Source organism: Mercenaria mercenaria, chromosome 12, assembly GCF_021730395.1.
Source record: "Mercenaria mercenaria strain notata chromosome 12, MADL_Memer_1, whole genome shotgun sequence".
NCBI classification, from domain to species: Eukaryota; Metazoa; Mollusca; class Bivalvia; order Venerida; family Veneridae; genus Mercenaria; species Mercenaria mercenaria.
The window spans coordinates 26,706,505-26,729,829 of NC_069372.1; the positions used below are offsets into that span (position 1 = coordinate 26,706,505).

The 23,325-nt window shown below is 35.7% G+C and overlaps 1 protein-coding gene across 1 annotated transcript; it reads right to left on the bottom strand.

The window, feature by feature from the left end:
* Positions 1 to 10,575: 10,575 nt before the first annotated feature.
* Positions 10,576 to 21,940, bottom strand: LOC128547524 (low-density lipoprotein receptor-like). Its single transcript, XM_053520493.1, has 6 exons — positions 21,889 to 21,940; positions 21,263 to 21,427; positions 20,769 to 20,882; positions 16,586 to 16,702; positions 14,707 to 14,889; positions 10,576 to 10,784 (listed from the first exon to the last, which is right to left on the bottom strand). Exons 1-6 carry the CDS (start codon positions 21,938 to 21,940, stop codon positions 10,576 to 10,578), a joined length of 840 nt encoding a protein of 279 aa, XP_053376468.1.
* Between the last annotated feature and the right edge of the window lie 1,385 nt (positions 21,941 to 23,325).

The window sequence follows — 23,325 nt, forward strand, 5'->3', positions numbered from 1 at the left end:
ATTTCTTAGATCGGTGATGTCAAAATTTCTGTATATCGCAGTCAGTAAAGTAGCGGCTTGTACTTAGAAAGAAAGGAAAATGTCCGTAAGTAATTAAGAGAGGTGATCAAACACCCACCCACCCCCATATTTTTATTTTTTTACAATCAACCTGCCACCCATAAAGACGATTTTTTGTGAGGACAACCGCCCATAATTATGATTTTCTGATGGACCCCACCACCCATAATTATGATTTTCCGGCGGACCCCACCACCCATCAATAAAAATTTCAGTTGCCGTCCGACACCCCCATACATTTAATTCTGGAATCGCCCTCAGCTAATAAAAACCGAATCTGTTATTATGATGCTTGGTTGCGTTCTATGCTTCCAAAGGATCTTTTCACAGATTTTATTCAACAAATACTCTAAAATGACACACAAGAACAAATATTAAGTCGAAATCAACAAAATGTTTTCAAAATAAACTAAATATATACAGTATAATATATATACGCACTTGAAAAACACTTTCCATTATAAATTGTACTTAATTTGTAGAATGTAAATATTGGATATTTAATTAATTAATCATAACCAAAAGCAAACTCAAATTGAATTGAATTAATTTGGACAGAGGTATTTACAAAACTCTTTGAAAGATGAAAGAATGCATTGCCAAAGCAAATACTGTAGAAACAGACCGCAGTTCTGAAGATGAGAAAGAGACCGACAACCGTGTATGACGTCATTTTCATCTTTATTGTACAAACACTGTTGCGACTGGCTGACTGACTTTACTCCATGTCGGCAAAATATTGTTGGTTGTCTTAATACATCTTTCTCTGAAATATCTAAGGAAATAAATAAGATGTTACGAATTTTTGCGTACCACTTGATTGAAGAAAATATATATATGTATATAAATTTGCACCAGAACATTCACTGTAAACTAAATAGTTCTAGTTGCCACCCCAATAAGGAGACGAGAGAAAAGTATACAATCTGAAGATAAAATTTAAACAAGGTATATACATGTTGTACATGTATATATCATTAAACATTTTTGTTACACATTATTGTGAAATTTTACTTATGCACAAAGTTTCCTTTTTCATATGCATTGTATAAGTATTTGTGGTTAACAGTGCTCAAATACATTGTACGTGGGAGATCATTTATAAACATACTTTTGTCCATCACTACCCTAAATATTCCCCATATCGCCGGAAACTAATTGTAGGATATTGGCATTTTAACATGTACGCTCTTGTTTTTTCTTGGTTTATGTAGATCTTCTTTGTAAAACTAATTCACTAGAACATGCAAGTACAGACCAACTTGATGATGCCTTCCTGATATCATGCGCTTGCAATTCGTACAAAATGCATATATTTCGTTTAATGTATTCCTCACATAGATGTTCTTGTTGTGTCAAATCCCGCAAATGGATCAAACATAAATATGTACGTAATAGCTAAAAGCACTTTTGAAATGTATAACGAGATTATAACCTAAAACGATATCTTAAAAACATACAAAAGAAGCAACCTAGGCTTGACAAGTTAGTGATATTTTAAATTCTGGAGCCAGAATTGCAAAGAAGACATACATTATTTCTTTCGTGCGACAAAGTCATTTAACTGGCTTACAGCATTTCCGTAATATATACCTTTTTACGATGCTGTTGGTTGCCTTGATGTTTTACTGGATGTTTTTATTTAAATGCGCATGCTCTCATTACGTATGGCAAAAGAACGCTCAACAAAACATTATTATATTACGAACTGTTTTGATTTTAATCAAATATTTTATGATAAAGAATGCTTTGATTATAGACATATATTATTAATCATATCTTAAGCCGGCTTTTTTTCTTTTATTTTTCGGGAAAGAACAAGCATTTCCCAGTCTATTTCTACACACAATACAAATATAAAACTTATTCCTTACATTTAAAAATGTCATATATCATTTCATTTTATCTGCAAAAGGAGTACTTCAAACTTAAAATAGATGTTGTATATTATATTTTTCCTCCGACTTGAATTTACATCTATTATGAATTATTAAGGGACGTGGCTCTTTTTCACTAAAGTTGCTGTTTTCAGTAATAAACCGGAAATTATTAAGTAGCAATTGCAGTGAAAAAGCGCTCGCTCGTTTGAGCAATTCATGAGGTCCCGTCCCATTCCCTTCTATTTTCTATGTGAAATTACCATAGCTGGGCCGCATTGCTCGATCATGACACCTGGTCCCTGTTTTGTTGCCTCTGAGGTGTCAAAATTTTTCACGCCTTCGGTGGTTAGGATTTCTTTCTTGATTCAAACGCTTGCCGTGAGAATTGCGTGTTCTATACCCCGACTGCTTTAAATGTTTGTTTGTTGGTTTATTTGATCTGATGATGAGAGGAATTATTGATGAACAGTTTATTGATCAAATATTGATCAATTACTGTTTGTTTAAGATTATTGTAAGTATGTTATTACTAATTACATTTTTTTCTGTGGAATTGAGAAAATTATGAAATCTTATTTCAGTCTCTACTCAACCCTAGAGTTCGTCTTGACCTTAGCCATAATTATTTTATTTAACCTGGCGGGGCGAAGTTAATCTCTGACGTATGCAGATAATGCTAATCTCAGAAAAAAAAAAGGAGCAAAATGGGTAAAGCAAACTGATGACTAAAATTCAACGCTACATTGGTGATAACCATTGTATAAGAAATCCAGTTGCAAAATATACTACACATCCTGTACTAAAGTGGACAGTCGCGAAGCCCCGCCCCGCCAGAACCATTAAAACGCACTATAGTATTTTCACGAGTGGCAGAGCGAGGATAGGAATTTTGCGACATTTCGAAGACAATACTGAATTAATTTTAATTCGTGGCAAGAGTAAAGTAAAGTTGGAATCGGATAGCTTGAGAAAATTGACTGCTTCAAACATGTGCACTTAATGAGAAAATGGGATATTAATTTGCCTACCTGGCAATATACTGTTGTTGTGATTTACATGTATTAGTTCAAGTTACACTTTTTGCTAGGTTGTAAATTGATATGCCCGAAAATCTTCAAATTTAGTGCCAGAAGACTTATAGACGCTTTCAGATACAGCTACTGGTAAGTCCAAACCATACTAAATGATATTATTTTCGTTGCAGTTAGCTTGTGAACACTGGGTTAATACACGGCGCGTAGCTAGGCAGAAGCTAAATATTAAGAAAAACTTCAATATGAATTTTATTTGTCCGCCCAAAACTATTTTGTTTAAGGTATCACCAAAGTGTGGGCCATTTTTCAAAATTTTTACCTGCAAATTTTCATAAAAAATAAAGATGACTTAATGATAACAATAAAGCAAATAATGTTGTCATAATTATGTTCTAGATATCTATGTTAACAGACGGAAGTAAAAGGATATACATTTCACTACCTTTATTATGTCTATACTCGATATTTTTCTCTGGTCAAAATGACAAAATTCTGCAGTTTGACATTCTGTCAAGCTCAATGTATAATCAATACATATAAAAAATAAATACAGTCAGTTGTAAAGCAGACCGTGAAGAAAAAAGTCTTAGGAAATTTATTTTGAAATTGTATCTGGTTACTGAACTGTACACAAAAATCCAAACACCGTTAATTTATCCAATTTGTCTTATCTGTTCACGAATAGTTTACAGGTATATTAACAGGTGACATTATAGGTTGACTGTTCAATAAAAACTATGTCATCTACCTATATAAATCAATTTAGTTAGCGTAGGGTTGCGATGAACAATCGATGTGTACTGGTTTACCTGGGTGGCTGTGTGACTAAAGCATGTACAAACAACATTTTAAATTAACTGTACTGGGGTTGTCTTCTTTTTTTTGTCTAATGAACAAACAGGAACAATTTCGACAACAATTCCGTAAGATTTTGTAGTATACATTGACTTGTCTTCAGGCCTGTTTTGTCGGGCCCTTAAGGGTGTTTCTCTTGTTGCTCTGTCTTCTGAAAAGGCATTGAGTACATACGTTTTTGGTTCTTAAGGTTTGCTTTTTATATATTTATACACGAGCATGGTGTTTTACATGCCATGCCTTTTTGTTTCCATTACGTGTGTAAGAGATTCACCTGGAGGGGATTACTTTTATTTACATTGTCCCATGTCTTTGGAACATGGTGGGGGTAAGAGTGAGGTTAGTTAGTCCTTTGTTTGTTCGTTTTGTCCTCTTGTGTAGGCTTTGTGTGTGCGCGCGTGTATGTGTGTGTGTTCCTTTTTTCGTTTTGTCCTCGTGTGTTGGCTTTGTGTGTGTGCGCGTGTATGTGTGTGTGTTTGTGGTGTGCACGTCTGCGTGCTGTAGGTTTCGTTTTGGGGAGGCTGCGATTTTGGTACGTGGCATTCCCTGTTTGATATTTGTCTTTGTTTTTTTTTTTTTTTTTTGTTTTTTTTGAACAAAACAAAAGTTTGTCTTTGTAATATGTGTTATAATGGAGTTTGACTTCGCGAAAACCCTTAAGGAAGGATTTCCAAAAAATGTATCCACAAAAACTTGAAATGCTCGCATTCGTTTTTCAAATCCATCTTATTTTTGTGTTGCGTAGAGAATATTTTAAATGCTGTATGATTTTTAAGACATAAAAGCATACAGACTGAAAACTATACACTTTTTACCAAAGTGAAAGTGCCATGTATTTTAATGGGGCTAAAATTACATTTTTCGTTGAATGGCTTTCTAAAGAAATTAGGGAAATCTTTCTTATTGATTTATAAATAAGTCATATTAAGATAAATCAAATGCATGTACAGAAAAAAATGCAATTATCCGCGGACAGTTTTGCACCAAAACACTGAAAAGGTTGTTATGTGTCAAGATCTAGAACATAACTTTAACACCATATAAAACTTTATCAGTAAATTTTATCTTCAAAAGCAACATAATTCATTTGTCATTCATACAAAAAGTTAATTTCAACTTGTGATCAAAACAAACAAAAACTTGGTGGTTGTTGCTATTTATATTTCAGTATTCCATCCGAAAGCATAAAATAAAACAGGATATACGAGTATAAAATTCCAAAACATTGCGACATTACTGCGGTTCATGTAAGTGTATGAGTTCAAAACTTGGACACCTTATTTGCAGATGTTTTTATGCCCCCGAAGGGAGGCATATTAGTTTTCTAACTGTCCGTCTGTTCGTTCGTCACAACGTTAACTTTTTGCATGAAGGCACTTTACTCGCGAACCACTGCACCCAGGGCCTTCAAACTCTACATGCTGATAGTACTTATTGAGTACACGACCCCTACTGACTTTGGGGTCACCAGGTCAAAGTCAAGGTCACCAGGTCAAAGTCAAGGTCACCAGGTCAAACGTCAAGGCGCTGCGGGGGTGTGGGGGGAGCATTTGTTACCATTAGTGACAACTCTTGTTTTTTTTCTTTTTTGTTTTTCTCTCACTTTTCAAATAGGCAGTTAATGCAAGCTTCGTTCAATCATTGAAGACTTGGGGCTAGTAGGCTTCATCGCGAAATCCAGGAATTTAGTACAGGACAGCCTCTCAGAACTATCATCATCGGTCTTATAAAACTGATTTTTAAGAAGAAGGGGATCAAGTTCTTGCATAATTCTTAAAACTAGAAACCTAAACAATATATTTCAAGGGAAATTGTTGCTTTGGGGAGGTATCGTTTAGGGAGTAAGACTACGTCGATGCATGCAAAGAAATGTATAATGTTATTTTAAATATTTTGTGATGTTTTCCATATTAATTCGGCATCCATACATGAAACTTTGGTTTCATATTAATTTTCTTTTTATCCCCCGCCGATGAAATCCTGAGGGGGGTATTGAAATGGCGTTTCCCGTCCGTCAGTCCGTCCGTCCGCAGCCATTTCTCAGTAACTACTTGGTAGAATTTCATGAAACTTGAAATAAACATGAACCAACATACTGCGATGATGCCCGTCAAGTTTTTTTTTTTTTTTTTTTTTTTTTTTTTTTTTGATTGGTCAATTTCCCTCAGAGTTATTGCCCTTGATTTAATGAAAAATGTCCGTCTGCAGCCATTTCTCATTAACTAGCTGGTAGAATTTCATCAAACTTGAAACAGACATGAACCAAGATACTGCGGTGATGCCCTTCAAGTTTTTTTTTTCGATTGGTCAATTTCTCTTAGAGTTATTGCCCTTGATTTAATGAAAAATGCACAAAAATATCCATCCGCAGTCATTTCTCAGTTACTAGCAGGTAGAATTTCATCAAACTTGAAACACTGTGAACCAACATACTTTGATGATGCCCGTCATTTCCTTTTTTATTGGTCAATTTTCCATATAGTTATTGCCCTTTAATTGTTTAAAAATCCACAGATCTGTACATAACAAACCAACCAGTTGGAAGAATTTCATTAAACTTCGTTCATTCTTTTCCATGAACATTTATTATAAACATCTGATGTTGTGTACCTACACCTGGTCGCCACCTTACCTTGGTCCTCTCCCCCCCCCCCCCCCCCCCCCCCCCCTCCATTTTTTTTTTCTTTTTTAGTTTTCTATCAATATTTATAATCAACATGTAAACTGTTGTATCCTCACCCCTCCACCCCCCACCACAACACCACCCCCCCCAGCCCCCACCCAAAAAAAAAACATTCATTTTCTGTTAATTTGATTTTGACTAATGAAATTATTTGCTTCTTGGTAACATTCTTAACTTTTTGCTAGATATATTTTTTGCCGTTCCTCACCACTGACCCTTTCGGCGGGGGATACCAATTCATCGAATTTCCTTGTTTATTATCAGTACTGTGTTATAATCTTTCAACGGGTTACAGCAATGTATTTATAAGGATCCAACTATTTCTAAATACTGGACTACACGAGTAAAGGACTTAACTGTGTATATTAATTTTTGCCTCGTGCAGTCTAATGTCAAATTAACTGTTCATTATTAAAAAAAACTGGACTCCATATGGAAAAATGTAGTCCCATTGAAAGCAGTCCAATATTAAAATTACAGTATTGCGAGTAGAAAAGGATGACGTCATTAGTGTTTTAACATGTAGGCTAATTGCGACATATGTTCTGTACTGTAAGACCATGTTAGGAAATCTAACATAAGCTTTTAAAATTCATGTAAAATATTAATATTTCTTTTTTTTTTATTAACCTTCTGTTTACTGCCTGAACATTTTGAATCAATTATCATCGGTTTTGACTTTACTAGTTGTAATGCGCATCAGTTGAAGTACTAGTATCCCATATTAAGCAAGCCAGTTGTGGTGTTGCAAAGAGCTACATACATTTTACTATGTCCTGCGGTGATAATTGACTATAATACAGATTCAATATTGATCGAATAGATTGAAATTTGATATCAATTTACGTAGCATCTATGGTGCGGTCATGTCATTTTACCCTACGTGGTGTACGCATGCGCTAAATTTACTTCCGCTGCTAAGTATCTCGCTATGTGTTAAGCCATCATCTGTTTGACGACCTTGATACCATTGGTCATATACGATATTAGAACTATCGGTTTAAACCAATAAAATTGCAATTAAACTGACATGTTTCCTTACTTTTCTGACACTCGACTATCCCAAGTTTCATTCTGTCTTCGAAAGTATCGAAATCTTCAGATATTTCCAATAGAAAAGAAGTAAAACTGTGGTTGCTGATTTCTTTTTGCACAAAAAATGGTGGTTCATCGTTTCTGTAAAGCAAACTTATAATATAAGTATGATAAGATGCTATTTATTCTTGTAATTAACGGATATTATTAGATTTTCCAATTCGATATTAATATTCAAAACTGTACGTAAAAAAGTCAGTATTTACATATATCAACATTTCGACAAATGCATCCTAAAACTTTTGCAGAATGTTCTTCAAAATTTAAAAGCTATTTCCCCTACTTTTTAACGTCTAAAATGACTCATACCGATGAACTATTCAAATTCTTCTCGAAAAATGGACAGGACTTTATAAATAATTATGCTGATGATTTACCCATAGACATACAAAATGTCAATTACTTATACCAAACATATAACTTTTTTAAAAGTAGGCACCCGAAAATACCATTGAACCCTTCTTGGGAAGTTACTAACCACAATCAAGGAATTTTACAGGACATAATAATATCATAATTAAGTCACGCGAATACTGTTACATTTCCTAAAAAATGAATTTATCAGTAAAGTAACATTTAGAACATAACACGAGATGCAATGACCTGTTTTGAAAACATGCACAACAATGCAAGTAATAGTTGTTCTAATGGTCCCCGAGCATTTAAAATTACTGAACTTTGAACGTAAGGTGTGTTCTTATATTTGTGACATGTTGTACTTAATTCAATGACCAAACCTCGAATGATAGGAAATAAAGATATTAAGAGAAAATTAAAAACTGATAATTTTTATGTGGTACCTTCATTAGAACAAGTATCAAAACTCTTTATAAACATGATCTCAATTAAAACAAAATTTTAAAACAATATGACATTTCACTTTACAACTTTTTATTGAAACTGATTAAAAATGGTAAGAGTCCATAAACTAGAATTAAGCTTTTTCAGTCACCATTTTGTAATTTACAAAATTGATACATGTCAAGCAAAATGCCATGTTTAAATTAATTATTTTACAAATACATTTTGATAATGTCAAATGTTTTATATGACTTTGAAGAGTAGGCAGTAGGAAATTTCCTCCATGGGAGATATTGTTTACATAAATATACTACGGATATACGAGAAACATGCAAACAGTACATCATTTTTGCACATCATAAATAAAGTATTTGTTGTTTTTCCTTACAGCTGTAGCATGTACCTTATATTAGGTTCCAGCAAAATGTTTTTGTTCGGATTTCTTAACTGCTACTTTTTATCAAAAATGTTTTATTACGAACCTTCAAAGTATTCCCCTTTAATCGAAACACATTTTTGTATCCTTTTTACCAATTCGCAAAAAGCAGACCACTTAGCTCAATGGGGTGAGCGCAGATCTGCGGATCTGGTGGTCGTGAGTTCGGGCCCTGGGCGATGCATGTGTTCTATGTGACGATTTGAAAAAGATATTGTGTCTGAAATTATTCGTCCTCTACCTCTGATTCATGTGGGGAAGGTTGCAGTTACTTGCGGAGAACAGGTTTGTACAGGTACAGAATCCAGGAACACTGGTAAGGTTAACTGCCCGCCGTTACATAACTGAAATACTATTGAAAAACGGCGTAAAACCAATAACAAACAAACAAACAAATTTACAGCAGCGATGTTTGCCCTTGCAAAAGAGGTTTTTGGCATACCAAAACGGGTATCATCTTCGACAAATAATATTCCAGCTTTAAAAGCTTAAACCCACCTAAAATATGTGCACACTGAAATGGCCTGAGGACCATAATTACCAGATAATTCATCTAATATCTGCATTGAATCTATGTCAAGCTTAATGTGGCATCTAATACAGCTACTAGTTCTTTCTACAATGTGACAAGTAAATTGGACACACTATTCAAGTTGCAAAGAAGCTTTTATGAAATTATGGAAGCCTGTTATTGACAGAACTTTGTGCAGGACCCTCGTATACTGTCAGTAATTGTACCATTTATGGCCTAAAGGTCAAATAAAAAGGAATAAGTTTAGTATTAGAAAACAGGTGGGGATTGAAAATTTATCAATTAGTTCATATAATGTTAGGTCTCTTGATAGATTATTTAAAAACTTAATATGCTAATTTCTTTTCAACAGTAAGAATTGTTGAATTTATAAATACTTTTAGTGTTATAAAACAAATATATTCAAGTCAATCAAGATCAGGGTGTAATAAATCAAATTATATCGAATAATTTGTCTTTGTTAAATATTTTTTATTCCTGATTTGTACGTTTGCTTGCCTACTTTTGTTTTACTTTCAAATGTTATCGAAAATAACGTACCCTTCATTTGAAGTATTCATTCCATATTCCTTTTCTATAAAGGTGAAATTTTTGTTGTCCAATTCCATGACTTTCAATCTTTCCCTATGTGGGAAACTGGAAAACTGTAAACAAAACATGAACATAAAAAAAATGAAATATTAGATACCATACAGCAGTGACAAAAACATTTTTTCTTTCCCTAAATTATAAAGGACTAAGCATAATAAGTAATAATAATAAAGTATGTGATCCTTACAATTAAGAAGATGTATAAGTATTGCATTATTTTAATGGTATAATTTTGCATTCATAAAATTTTTTTCACATATGTGAATTTGATACTTAGAGTCATTTTGATTATCGTTACTTTATAACAATGCTTCTAAAGTCGTTTGAATGTATTATAGGGTATACGGCGCCTTACCCTTGATTTCGTTTGAATGAACTACTTTATGTTATCGCGTTCATTTTTGTTGTTGTTGTTTTTTTGTTGTTGTTGTTGTTGTTGTTGTTGTTGTTTTTGTTTTGTTTTTAATTCATTTAACTTACTTCCGTATTTTTATCACTTTATGTTCTCTTTTGAATCCGCTATCTTTCGTTACTTGTAGATTTTTGTATATTTTCCGTAACCTATTACATTATATTTGCTATATTTTTACTTTTATTATTTACCAAAATCATTTGTATCTCTGTTTCATTTTTATTGAACTTGCTACCTTTTGATAACATCTGTATCCACTGCGAAATGCGATACTAATACCCGCTGTTTCGATACGAAATCTATTAGCAGCCAGCTGTTTCCAATCGGTATTAAGATATTGCATTTTCATCAACCCTCCATCTTTTCCAAAACCATCAAAATCGCAATAGATATAATATGATTGCCCTGATAAAACAATAGAAAAAAAAAACATTTTATTTTATCTATCATATACACTTTAATAACATAGTGCATTTGATACTGTATAAAGATCTGAAATTTACTATTGAGTAAATATCATCATGATGAATCAAAATGGAAGTTTCAACAAACGTTAAATAGAAATAAACTTTAAATTAGTCTTCCTTTTTGGCCATATAAAAGTGCAACATTTATACCTTCACTTGTATCCTGAATACAATATTTGCCAGTGTAGTAAATTGAAAATATTCATATACATTTTTGTGATTTTACAAAAATGGGTTTCAGGTTGATAAATGGGTACAGGTTCAGGTTGATAAAAGGATACCATAGCATTACCTAATTTCATTGGCATTTTGATATGCTGTAAACAACAAATATATATAAACTCTTGAGAAATTTAAAGAAAAATTCTCTGTATGATATAAAAGATATTGCTAAAATACATATATATATATACAATATCGAGGAATGTGTTCCACATTATCGAAAAAATGCAAGATGTATATATCTGAATATATATACTTTAGGATTAAAGAGGCCAAAATACTTCACTCGTCACATACAGACAGGACCTCTTGATTTTCGTCTGGCAATGTTTTAGGTTTCATAATGTATGTTTTCATTTGCATTGTTATAGAATCACTGGACCTCAAATTGCAAAATTGTGTATTTTTTTTTACTAAACGAAACTTTCCTGAAATGAAATATGCAGAATAGGTAGAATACACATTCTAACTCATTTACAAATGGTACCAGCACTCAGTGATTTCAGTTAGCAGTGCATTTAAATTGTCTTAGACTTTGTGCAGTACAGCTGTCAAACACATTCCGGTCGCAAAATTACATTATAATCACGAATAAATAATAAACACATGAAACATTTACCACAATAAACAGATAAGATGTAAATCTATATCAATACTTTTACTACAACTACCCATTTTGGTGTATCATTTTGTAGAAAATACACAATTCGCTGGTGTTTACATTTATTGGAGAAATTTAGCGGAAGCAAGTGCCGTTTCCATGCAAATGACCAAAAACTACCGTAAGGCAACAAAACTACCCTAAGTATGTTCAGATACTTTGTCGTCTGCTCAATATCGGACTGTAAATCAATCGTGCATTATTTGTATAAATGCCGAGCAATTTTATTTCAGCGGAATCCTAAGCGGATCTATCTTTTCAGAAGGCGTAGGAACCATGACAGTTCTAAGTTTATCGTAACGTTTCAATTGGTCGATCGTTTCCGCTATCGTTGCTGATTGGACAAGAGTGCATTTGAACGTTTTACGGCGGGATAATTTCGGTTGTGTATTCCAACGCCTGAAAGCTTATAAATACGAGCACAGACGTCAGTTGTCAGCTTTCCATCCGTCAGACACGGACATTAGGTCACATTGTAGGTCAAAGATCCGCCATCCGCCAGCATCCGCCAAAGCTCTAAGCCGCTAAAACAAGACTGCCCCTAAAGAACAGTTAAATTATCCGCCAGTATATTTATTTACATTTGGTATGTGTAAACTCTGGTTATAAAATCCGCCAAAACGAGATCGCCGCTAAAAACTCGAAATCCGCTAAAAGCTTACATTTCCTTAATAAACATACGTACTTCCCCTAACATCAAACATAGTAACACTGGGGAACATTGTGGAAGCTCATACCAAGGGTGACATTATATAATAAGTCTCATTAAATTAAAGTATTGTTGTAATTTTATTCAGTTAATACAATATTAAAAGTATAAAAATAGACATCTAACTTTTATATGTGAATATTCTCTAGGTAGTTTCGCATTCGGCCTGTATAAAAATCACTACTGTACCATCTCTATACTATTTAATAGCCCTGCCATCCTGTATCTTAAGCCTGAGCAATAGCAATAAGTAAATAGCTAATATAATAATAATCGTCCTCGAAAATAAGACCCGACGACAACGATTACGTGCATGTTCCAAAGTTTACAGCAAAAACAGATAACGTAGTTGTACAAATAGTAAATTCTATAAATAAATACTATTAGTATAATAATAATCGTCCTCGAATATAAGACCCGACGACAACGATTACGTGCATGTTCCAAAGTTTACAGCAAAAACAGATAACGTAGTTGTACAAATAGTAAATTCTATAAATAAATACTATTAGTATAATAATAATCGTCCTCGAATATAAGACCCGACGACAACGATTACGTGCATGTTCCAAAGTTTACAGCAAAAACAGATAACGTAGTTGTACAAATAGTAAATTCTATAAATAAATACTATTAGTATAATAATAATCGTCCTCGAATATAAGACCCGACGACAACGATTACGTGCATGTTCCAAAGTTTACAGCAAAAACAGATAACGTAGTTGTACAAATAGTAAATTCTATAAATAAATACTATTAGTATAATAATAATCGTCCTCGAATATAAGACCCGACGACAACGATTACGTGCATGTTCCAAAGTTTACAGCAAAAACAGATAACGCAGTTGTACAAATAGTAAATTCTATAAATAAATACTATTAGTATAATAATAATCGTCCTCGAATATAAGACCCGACGACAACGATTACGTGCATGTTCCAAAGTTTACAGCAAAAACAGATAACGTAGTTGTACAAATAGTAAATTCTATAAATAAATACTATTAGTATAATAATAATCGTCCTCGAATATAAGACCCGACGACAACGATTACGTGCATGTTCCAAAGTTTACAGCAAAAACAGATAACGTAGTTGTACAAATAGTAAATTCTATAAATAAATACTATTAGTATAATAATAATCGTCCTCGAATATAAGACCCGACGACGACGATTACACGCATGTTCCAAAGTTTACAGCAAAAACAGATAACGTAGTTGTACAAATAGTAAATTCTAAAAATAAATACTATTAGTATAATAATAATCGTCCTCGAATATAAGACCCGACGACAACGATTACGTGCCTGTTCAAAAGTTTACAGCAAAAACAGATAACGTAGTTGTACAAATAGTAAATTCTATAAATAAATACTATTAGTATAATAATAATCGTCCTCGAATATAAGACCCGACGACAACGATTACGTGCATGTTCCAAAGTTTACAGCAAAAACAGATAACGTAGTTGTACAAATAGTAAATTCTATAAATAAATACTATTAGTATAATAATAATCGTCCTCGAATATAAGACCCGACGACAACGATTACGTGCATGTTCCAAAGTTTACAGCAAAAACAGATAACGTAGTTGTACAAATAGTAAATTCTATAATAAATACTATTAGTATAATAATAATCGTCCTCGAATATAAGACCCGACGACAACGATTACGTGCATGTTCCAAAGTTTACAGCAAAAACAGATAACGTAGTTGTACAAATAGTAAATTCTATAAATAAATACTATTAGTATAATAATAATCGTCCTCGAATATAAGACCCGACGACAACGATTACGTGCATGTTCCAAAGTTTACAGCAAAAACAGATAACGTAGTTGTACAAATAGTAAATTCTATAAATAAATACTATTAGTATAATAATAATCGTCCTCGAATATAAGACCCGACGACGACGATTACACGCATGTTCCAAAGTTTACAGCAAAAACAGATAACGTAGTTGTACAAATAATAAATTCCATAAATAAATACTGTTAGTTAGAAAAGCGCTACGTGCAATGTTATATGCAAATTTACACTGCCCGATCTATAAAGGGAGGTAATAAAATGGATCCGATCATTCTTTATCTTTTTTTTGTATATAAATTAATGAGATAGCATTTACAAAATGGCAAATAACAAGACATAAGTATGGTTTATGTTCATGTGGCATTATGACCCTTATAGTGAACAGCAATCAGAGATAATCATGATTGGACAGCGTAGCAGCTATATATGATTATGATATCAAATACCTATATAGAAATAACCGCTATTTGTTATTCCGCTTCGCCATATATCTTCACAGGTTTTATACTCTCGGTCACATGACATCTCATCAGAACCATCCGGGCAATCACTATACATGTCGCATACGAGACGCACAGAAATACACGATCTATCACCACACTGGAAAGCTTTACTCTCGTTACACACATCTGAAATAGTTATAACAATTCAGAGTAAGGTTATTAGCAAATACAGACACTTTCTGTGTAAGTAATAATTCATAATGTAACCCGCATTGTCTAAAATGGAAACAAGTTTCTTATGCACTTCTGTAAAACTGGATGTTATGACTTAACATCTTCCATACATATTTCCTAGAATGAACCTGGATAATCGACATTCCAAATATTATATAAATACTGAGAAGGCGCTATGAAAAATGTTTACCGCGAGATATATGAATATCGACTGAGGCGCTAGCTGAGGTCTATATTCATATTTCGAGGGTTGAAAAGTTATATATTTCCCTCTCCGGAATGCAATTTCTATCTTATTACACCATAAATATGAATAAAGGTCAAAATCATTTAATAGAAAATCAACATACTGAAATTATTTATATAACATCGAAAAGTAATTACTAACCACAAATATACACAAAACGATTCTTTACATGTTAGCAACCAGAAATTGTGGCGACTTTGCTGTGCAATAAGACTTTTGTTCAAACAATATACATGTATTAGAAATTGCCGAAACGTTTAAATACCTTTGACACCTATATTTATACGCGTATTAAAATTTGCGTCAAAACCAAAATCGACAAGCAGCAGCATTCGGAAAGCGGTGATAACTTTCTTATATATAAGCGAAACATTAAGTGCGAGCACTAATTTTCTTAGTTAGATCATTTCCTTTCTAATGATTATAGTATCGATTCAATATTTGATAATAATTGTTTTGTTTGAGCAAATCATTAAAAAAACATATATGCACTAGAAAAAGTAATTTAACCCTTTAAAATATGTAAAGCCACGTCAAAAGTCTTTAAATCAATGCAAAAGTATCAGCCTCTCAGCAGGAGATATGAAAATAATATCACATGTGCAGAAAATCAAAATAGTGCAGTTGCGCATGTGATATGAAATTACGGATCATATATCACATGCACAGAACAGAAAATAACGATTTAACGCACAAGATATAAAGCCACTTGGGAAAATGATATATTGTCCAAGTTAAACTAATAAGAAAATTTGCATTGGGTATTTATGTGAGGTACATTGTATAATAACACTGCAGTAATTACAAGTGAAATTACATTATCTGGAGAAAATGCGTTGCAAAATATATACACAAGTGTTTAAAATTCAAGATTTAAAGTCCCAAGCAAAATAAATATAAAAGCACCAGTTCTGCAGATCTTCAAGGAACAGAAACATTTGTAAAAATATTCATTTAACGAGATGTGGAAAACGTGATATGCAAGGAGATTGAAAATAATTTCATTTCGATACTAAAAGAATGGACTGCAAGAAGCTTTTCAAGGCAATTCATACTGACATACTGCTTGTTTATATGTATATACAAACTGAATTTATCAAAAGAGGAAACAATGATTTGAAAGATTTGTATCAAGATGAAACCATTATCATATTTTAAAAATATAAAGTGTTCAGTTTAATAATGTCCCGAGGGAACAAAATGTTTCTAAAACGCAAACATACAAATTGCAGATGGGCAACAACCTTCATATATAACAAACCGTTCGTTATACGGAGACTACAAACCTCGGTTATAAAGACAAGTGTACAGCAATTTAGAGTACAAAACATTTACAATATGTCCCAGTGAGTTTGCTGTTGACACTAGATATTTGAATAAAAATGAACACAAAATAATTACCACAACTTGTTTCATCGCTTGCATCAAGACAGTTTTTTATCGAATCACAACGTTTGTCTTTCTGGATGCACTGTCCACTATCACATTTATACTGATCATCTGTACAACTCGGAAATTCTGGAAAAACAATATTGGTAGATCATTACAATTGTAAATGGCTGACAATTACCCGGAGCAATATATATATTATATATATTTTTCTATAAAGATATTCCCTATATCATTGTATGTTCAAACTTTTAAAGAACTGGCTATAACTGAAAACAATTAGTCTTTAGTACATCAAGACGCTTTGGTGAAAGAGTATCATGGCCGAGTTGTTTAGGTCGTTTTAGGGGAAAGAACATCATTGGTCGTGTTGTTTAGGTCGTTTCGGGGGCATGGGTATTAGTGGCCGAGTGGTTTAGGTCGTTTTGGGAGAATGGGTATCAGTTGCGAGTGGTTCAGGTTGTTTTGGGGGAAAGTGCATCAGTTGCAGGGTTGTTCAGTGGTTCATGTTGTTTTGGGGGAAAGGGCATCAGTTGTAGGGTGGTTCAGTGGTCCATGTTGTTTTAGGGGAAAGGGCATCAGTTGCAAGGTGGTTCAGTGGTTCAGGTTGTTTTGGGGGAAAGGGCATCAGTTGTAGGGTGGTTCAGTGGTCCATGTTGTCTTAGGGGAAAGGGCATCAGTTGTAGGGTGGTTCAGTGGTTCAGGTTGTTTTGGGGGAAAGGGCATCAGTTGCAGTGTTGTTCAGTGGTTCATGTTGTCTTAGGGGAAAGGGCATCAGTTGCAAGGTTGTTCAGTGGTTCATGTTGTCTTAGGGGAAAGGGCATCAGTTGCAAGGTGGTTCAGTGGTTCATGTTGTCTTAGGGGAAAGGGCATCAGTTGCAGGGTGGTTCAGTGGTTCAGGCTGTTTTATGGGAAAGGGCGTCAGTTGCAGGGTGGTTCAGTGGTTTAGGTCGTTTTGGGGGAAAGGGCATCAGCTGCACGGTGGTTCAGTGGTTCAGATTGTTTTATGGGAAAGGGCGTCAGTTGCAGGGTGGTTCAGTGGTTTAGGTCGTTTTGGGGGAAAGGGCATCAGTTGCAGGGTTGTTCAGTGGTTCATGTTGTTTTGGGGGAAAGGGCATCAGTTGTAGGGTGGTTCAGTGGTTCATGTTGTTTTATGGGAAAGAGCGTCAGTTGCAGGGTGGTTCCGTGGTTTAGGTCGTTTTTGGGGAAAGGGCATCAGTTGCAGGGTGGTTCAGTGGTTTAGGTCGTTTTGGGGAAAGGGCATCAGTTGCAGTGTTGTTCAGTGGTTCATGTTGTTTTGGGGGAAAGGGCATCAGTTGTAGGGTGGTTCAGTGGTTCATGTTGTTTTATGGGAAAGAGCGTCAGTTGCAGGGTGGTTCCGTGGTTTAGGTCGTTTTGGGGGAAAGGGCATCAGTTGCAAGGTGGTTCAGTGGTTCAGGTTGTTTTGGGGGAAAGGGCATCAGTTGCAGGGTGGTTCAGTGGTTCAGGTTGTTTTATGGGAAAGGGCGTCAGTTGTAGGGTGGTTCAGTGGTTCAGGTTGTTTTATGGGAAAGGGCGTGCGTTGCCGGGAGGTTCAGTGGTTTAGGTCGTTTTGGGGGAAAGGGCATCAGTTGCAGGGTGGATTAAGTGGTTCATGTTGTTTTGGGGGAAAGGGCATCAGTTGTAGGGTGGTTCAGTGGTTCATGTTGTTTTAGGGGAAAGGGCATCAGTTGCAGGGTGGTTCAGTGGTTCAGGTTGTTTTATGGGAAAGGGCGTCAGTTGCAGGGTGGTTCAGTGGTTTAGGTCGTTTTGGGGGAAAGTGCATCAGTTGCAGGGTTGTTCAGTGGTTCATGTTGTTTTGGGGGAAAGGGCATCAGTTGTAGGGTGGTTCAGTGGTCCATGTTGTTTTAGGGGAAAGGGCATCAGTTGCAAGGTGGTTCAGTGGTTCAGGTTGTTTTGGGGGAAAGGGCATCAGTTGTAGGGTGGTTCAGTGGTTCAGGTTGTTTTGGGGGAAAGGGCATCAGTTGCAGTGTTGTTCAGTGGTTCATGTTGTCTTAGGGGAAAGGGCATCAGTTGCAAGGTTGTTCAGTGGTTCATGTTGTCTTAGGGGAAAGGGCATCAGTTGCAAGGTGGTTCAGTGGTTCATGTTGTCTTAGGGGAAAGGGCATCAGTTGCAGGGTGGTTCAGTGGTTCAGGCTGTTTTATGGGAAAGGGCGTCAGTTGCAGGGTGGTTCAGTGGTTTAGGTCGTTTTGGGGGAAAGGGCATCAGCTGCACGGTGGTTCAGTGGTTCAGATTGTTTTATGGGAAAGGGCGTCAGTTGCAGGGTGGTTCAGTGGTTTAGGTCGTTTTGGGGGAAAGGGCATCAGTTGCAGTGTTGTTCAGTGGTTCATGTTGTTTTGGGGGAAAGGGCATCAGTTGTAGGGTGGTTCAGTGGTTCATGTTGTTTTATGGGAAAGAGCGTCAGTTGCAGGGTGGTTCCGTGGTTTAGGTCGTTTTTGGGGAAAGGGCATCAGTTGCAGGGTGGTTCAGTGGTTTAGGTCGTTTTGGGGGAAAGGGCATCAGTTGCAGTGTTGTTCAGTGGTTCATGTTGTTTTGGGGGAAAGGGCATCAGTTGTAGGGTGGTTCAGTGGTTCATGTTGTTTTATGGGAAAGAGCGTCAGTTGCAGGGTGGTTCCGTGGTTTAGGTCGTTTTGGGGGAAAGGGCATCAGTTGCAAGGTGGTTCAGTGGTTCAGGTTGTTTTGGGGGAAAGGGCATCAGTTGCAGGGTGGTTCAGTGGTTCAGGTTGTTTTATGGGAAAGGGCGTCAGTTGTAGGGTGGTTCAGTGGTTCAGGTTGTTTTATGGGAAAGGGCGTGCGTTGCCGGGAGGTTCAGTGGTTTAGGTCGTTTTGGGGGAAAGGGGATCAGTTGCAGGGTGGATTAAGTGGTTCATGTTGTTTTGGGGGAAAGGGCATCAGTTGTAGGGTGGTTCAGTGGTTCATGTTGTTTTAGGGGAAAGGGCATCAGTTGCAGGGTGGTTCAGTGGTTCAGGTTGTTTTATGGGAAAGGGCGTCAGTTGCAGGGTGGTTCAGTGGTTTAGGTCGTTTTGGGGGAAAGGGCATCAGTTGCAGGGTGGTTCAGTGGTTCAGGTTGTTTTATGGGTAAGGGCGTCAGTTGCAGGGTGGTTCAGTGGTTCATGTTGTTTTTGGGGAAAAGGCATCAGTTGTAGGGTAGTTCAGTGGTTCATGTTGTTTTAGGGGAAAGGGCATCAGTTGCATGGTGGTTCAGTGGTTCAGGTTGTTTTATGGGAAAGGGCGTCAGTTGCAGGGTGGTTCAGTGGTTTAGGTCGTTTTGGGAGAAAGGGCATCAGTTGCACGGTGGTTCAGTGGTTCAGGTCGTCTTGGGGGAAAAAACATCAGTTTCAGGGTGGTTCAGTGGTTCAGGTTGTTTTGGGGGAAAGGGCATCAGTTGTAAGGTGGTTCAGTGGTTTAGGTCGTTTTGGGGGAAAAAACATCAGTTTCAGGGTGGTTCAGGGATTCAGGTTGTTTTGGGGGAAAGGGCATCAGCTGCAGGGTGGTTCAGCGGTTCAGGTTGTTTTTGGGGAAAGGACATCAGTGGCCGATTGGTTTAGGTCGTCGACTTTGAATCGTTTGCTGCTCATTACTATGGGTTCGAAACGTTGCTTAAGGAATACACATGTAGAAGTCTTTCATTTTAGGAAGACATTCATCTGGCTTACTGAAGATCGGTGGTTATATCCAGAAACAATACCCAAGAGTCACCTGCGAGTTTTCATCTAACCATAATTCTTACGCTTTATAGAATGTTATTTGCAAAATGTTAATTTTTATCACATTTAGAAAATTATACAAGTGTATCTGAAAATTGAAGTACGTTACAGCGATTTGTCTCATAATCTTTCACATAGGGATATGTAGTAATTCTTGAGACAGCTATATCATAACATATCACTTAAAACACGTCTTCTGCTCAACCTGAGGCTAGAGGGCTTGGACGGTAGCATGCATTTCAACTACCGTCCATGCACAGGCTCAATCAAACCGAGCCTGCAACATTTTCGTTTCTGTCGTGTTGCGCGGATGCGCAGACTGGTCTGGATCCATGCTGGTCGCAAAGCCACTATGTTGGTTTACCCATGACGCGGCTCATTTAAAGTTGCACCTAGACAAAATAAAACCAAACCAAAACAAAAGAATGCCTTGAATTTATTTCATTACCACAAAATTCGTCTGCAGCTTCCACACAATCTTCAACAAAGTCACAAACTTTACTGACATGAATACAGCGGCCGTCTGGACATGTGAATTCCTCTTCTAAGCAAGATCCGTCATCTGTAGAAAACAAAAGTTATTGCAGTCAGACACGGAGCATAGTCGAGTTGCATTTTTTCCTCTACACCAGTTCGCCACATGAGATACAAGGTATGTGCATTTTACCGGATATTCCAGACAGAATGCCTGCATTATGATGCGACTTAATTTTTGTTACTTAAAACGTTAATATCACTCATGGTTTGAATAATTTATATTCCAATATGAAGTATATAATTTGCATTCATAGTTTTATGGTAGTTTCTGGCTTCATTCCTTCAGCTTTTACACCAAATAATTTTGACAAAATTAATTTATATTTATGATAATATGAACTGTGGTCATTTTCATCACATGTTTCTCAATATCTTAGAGCCTATGTAAGTAAGTATGAATGGTACCTGGTCTGTTACAACTGATTTCATCAGACGAATCGAAACATTCCGAAATGCCATTACATTTTGCAAGAGTTGATGTCATTTCTCCGCTCGAACATTTATACATAGTTGCCGCATCTCTAGGTCCGACGAAAATATCACTTGCAGCGTAAGAGTCTAGGAAAAGCTCTGAATTAGCAAAATATGCAGGACATTAAACTTACAATAATTTTGCTAATTGACGATGCAATCTTATTCGTTCTACAAAATGTCGAGGAGATTATTTTATTATATCTTTACAGAAAGAAATAATATTATGTTTGTATGTAAATTTCACCTTACGTATATTAACAAGCTTTATTTTATGTATTTGATAATTAATAATTTAAACAAGTTTTCTCCTAATGGTAACCTTTATAAAGTGAAAACTTACATAATTGTCTGTTGAACATAATGTTTATATTTACTTACAGAGGAAGGCAATCCGCTTGGGACCTCCAAGTAATGAACTTATTCCACACGACATAACAATTTATCGCCTCAAATGGCACTGTGTACATTGTGTACATATAACATAGTTTCTTCTTGTATATGTTTAATTACATGACTGTCAAATATTAATATATCAAGACATAATAATTATAACAAACCTGGCAGTAATGTGTTTGAGTCAACCATTGTTTGTTCACACATTACAGTCATTTTTATGCCTGAGGGAACCTTGCGTGAGCATGACTGCGTTTTCCAGGTACTGTTATCGCTTGGTCGATGAAATCCCATTTTTGTGCATTGATTCAAAAGTGTATCAGCTGGTTCAGTATAGTCCCTGTCATGCCCGGCAATGAATAATAAATATTAAACCTGCTTCTCATTCTTTGTAATATTAAATACATTAGATATATTTTGCCGGTGGTAAAGCGCAATCTGATAAATTAATTAATATGCAGGAGCGCAGATGGTCTTTCAGTAAAACTTATTTCTGAGTAGAGTTGGACTGGCGCATGTATTTGATGATACAGAAAATGTTTATGACGTTTGACGAGAAAACGTTCTTGTAATAGACATTTTCAGTAGGTAAAACAGTTATTGTCCTTCAATTTGTTCACCTTTAAGTAAATCTATATTGTATTAAAGAGTAATGACAACAATATCTATAGTTTAACCTGGTCCATTTCATCAATTTCGTTTGGCAATAATTGTACCGTATCTATATAAAATGATTGTAGTTTCCCTGCTAGCAATAGAATTATACATCGCACGATTTCATTAAGTACTATGATAGTAAAAGTGTAAACAATTTACCAAGCTGTGAATGTCAAAGGTGTTCCATCTGTCCAATGCTCACGTTTTGCACCGAATGAATCTACATAGCGGCGTAGCCCTTTAAATACACAGATAAAACACTTAGCTGGTCTACACAATTATAACGATTTTCAAAAGCACACGTATGAAATATTGGAAACTAAAATATAATAAAACCTTAGCAAAAATAAGTTGTTCTATGGTTTGTGGTATTTTTGCAACGTTCAACTTCGGACCGATACAAGTATATATCATAAAGCGACTTTCTTAGCTTTTGAGATGAAAGAAGTCCCCATGTGCACGTCTGGGCATTATTTAAGGCACGGTCGGGCACCAGGAAAAAGCTATCAACCATGCGTATGCCAGCTGGATGGTGTTCTCATATGAAAGACGTAAAGCAGCTTCAGGTTGTTCTGCACGTTTGATAAACAGGAAGTGATGGCGTAACATCATTTGCCCGGAAACCGTAGAATAAAGCCTGGATTCGGCGTACAGAAACGAAAATCATTTAATGGATAAATGGCAACCCGTAAGTAAATTTATTCCAACGGCACTAGTACTGTATCTCTTTTGTCTAATATGATATTAAAACACGTCAAATAATTTTTAAAACTAGAAATGTGTCCATGGGACACAGATGCCCCCACTACGTGACATTAAAATGACAATATTTTTCCCAGGTCAGGGGCCAGAACTCCTACAATACTGAATGAATCCGGATGAGAAACCCCAGGTGCACAACTGCACATGCTGACCAACATTCCTGTAAACTTTGGTGATTCTAG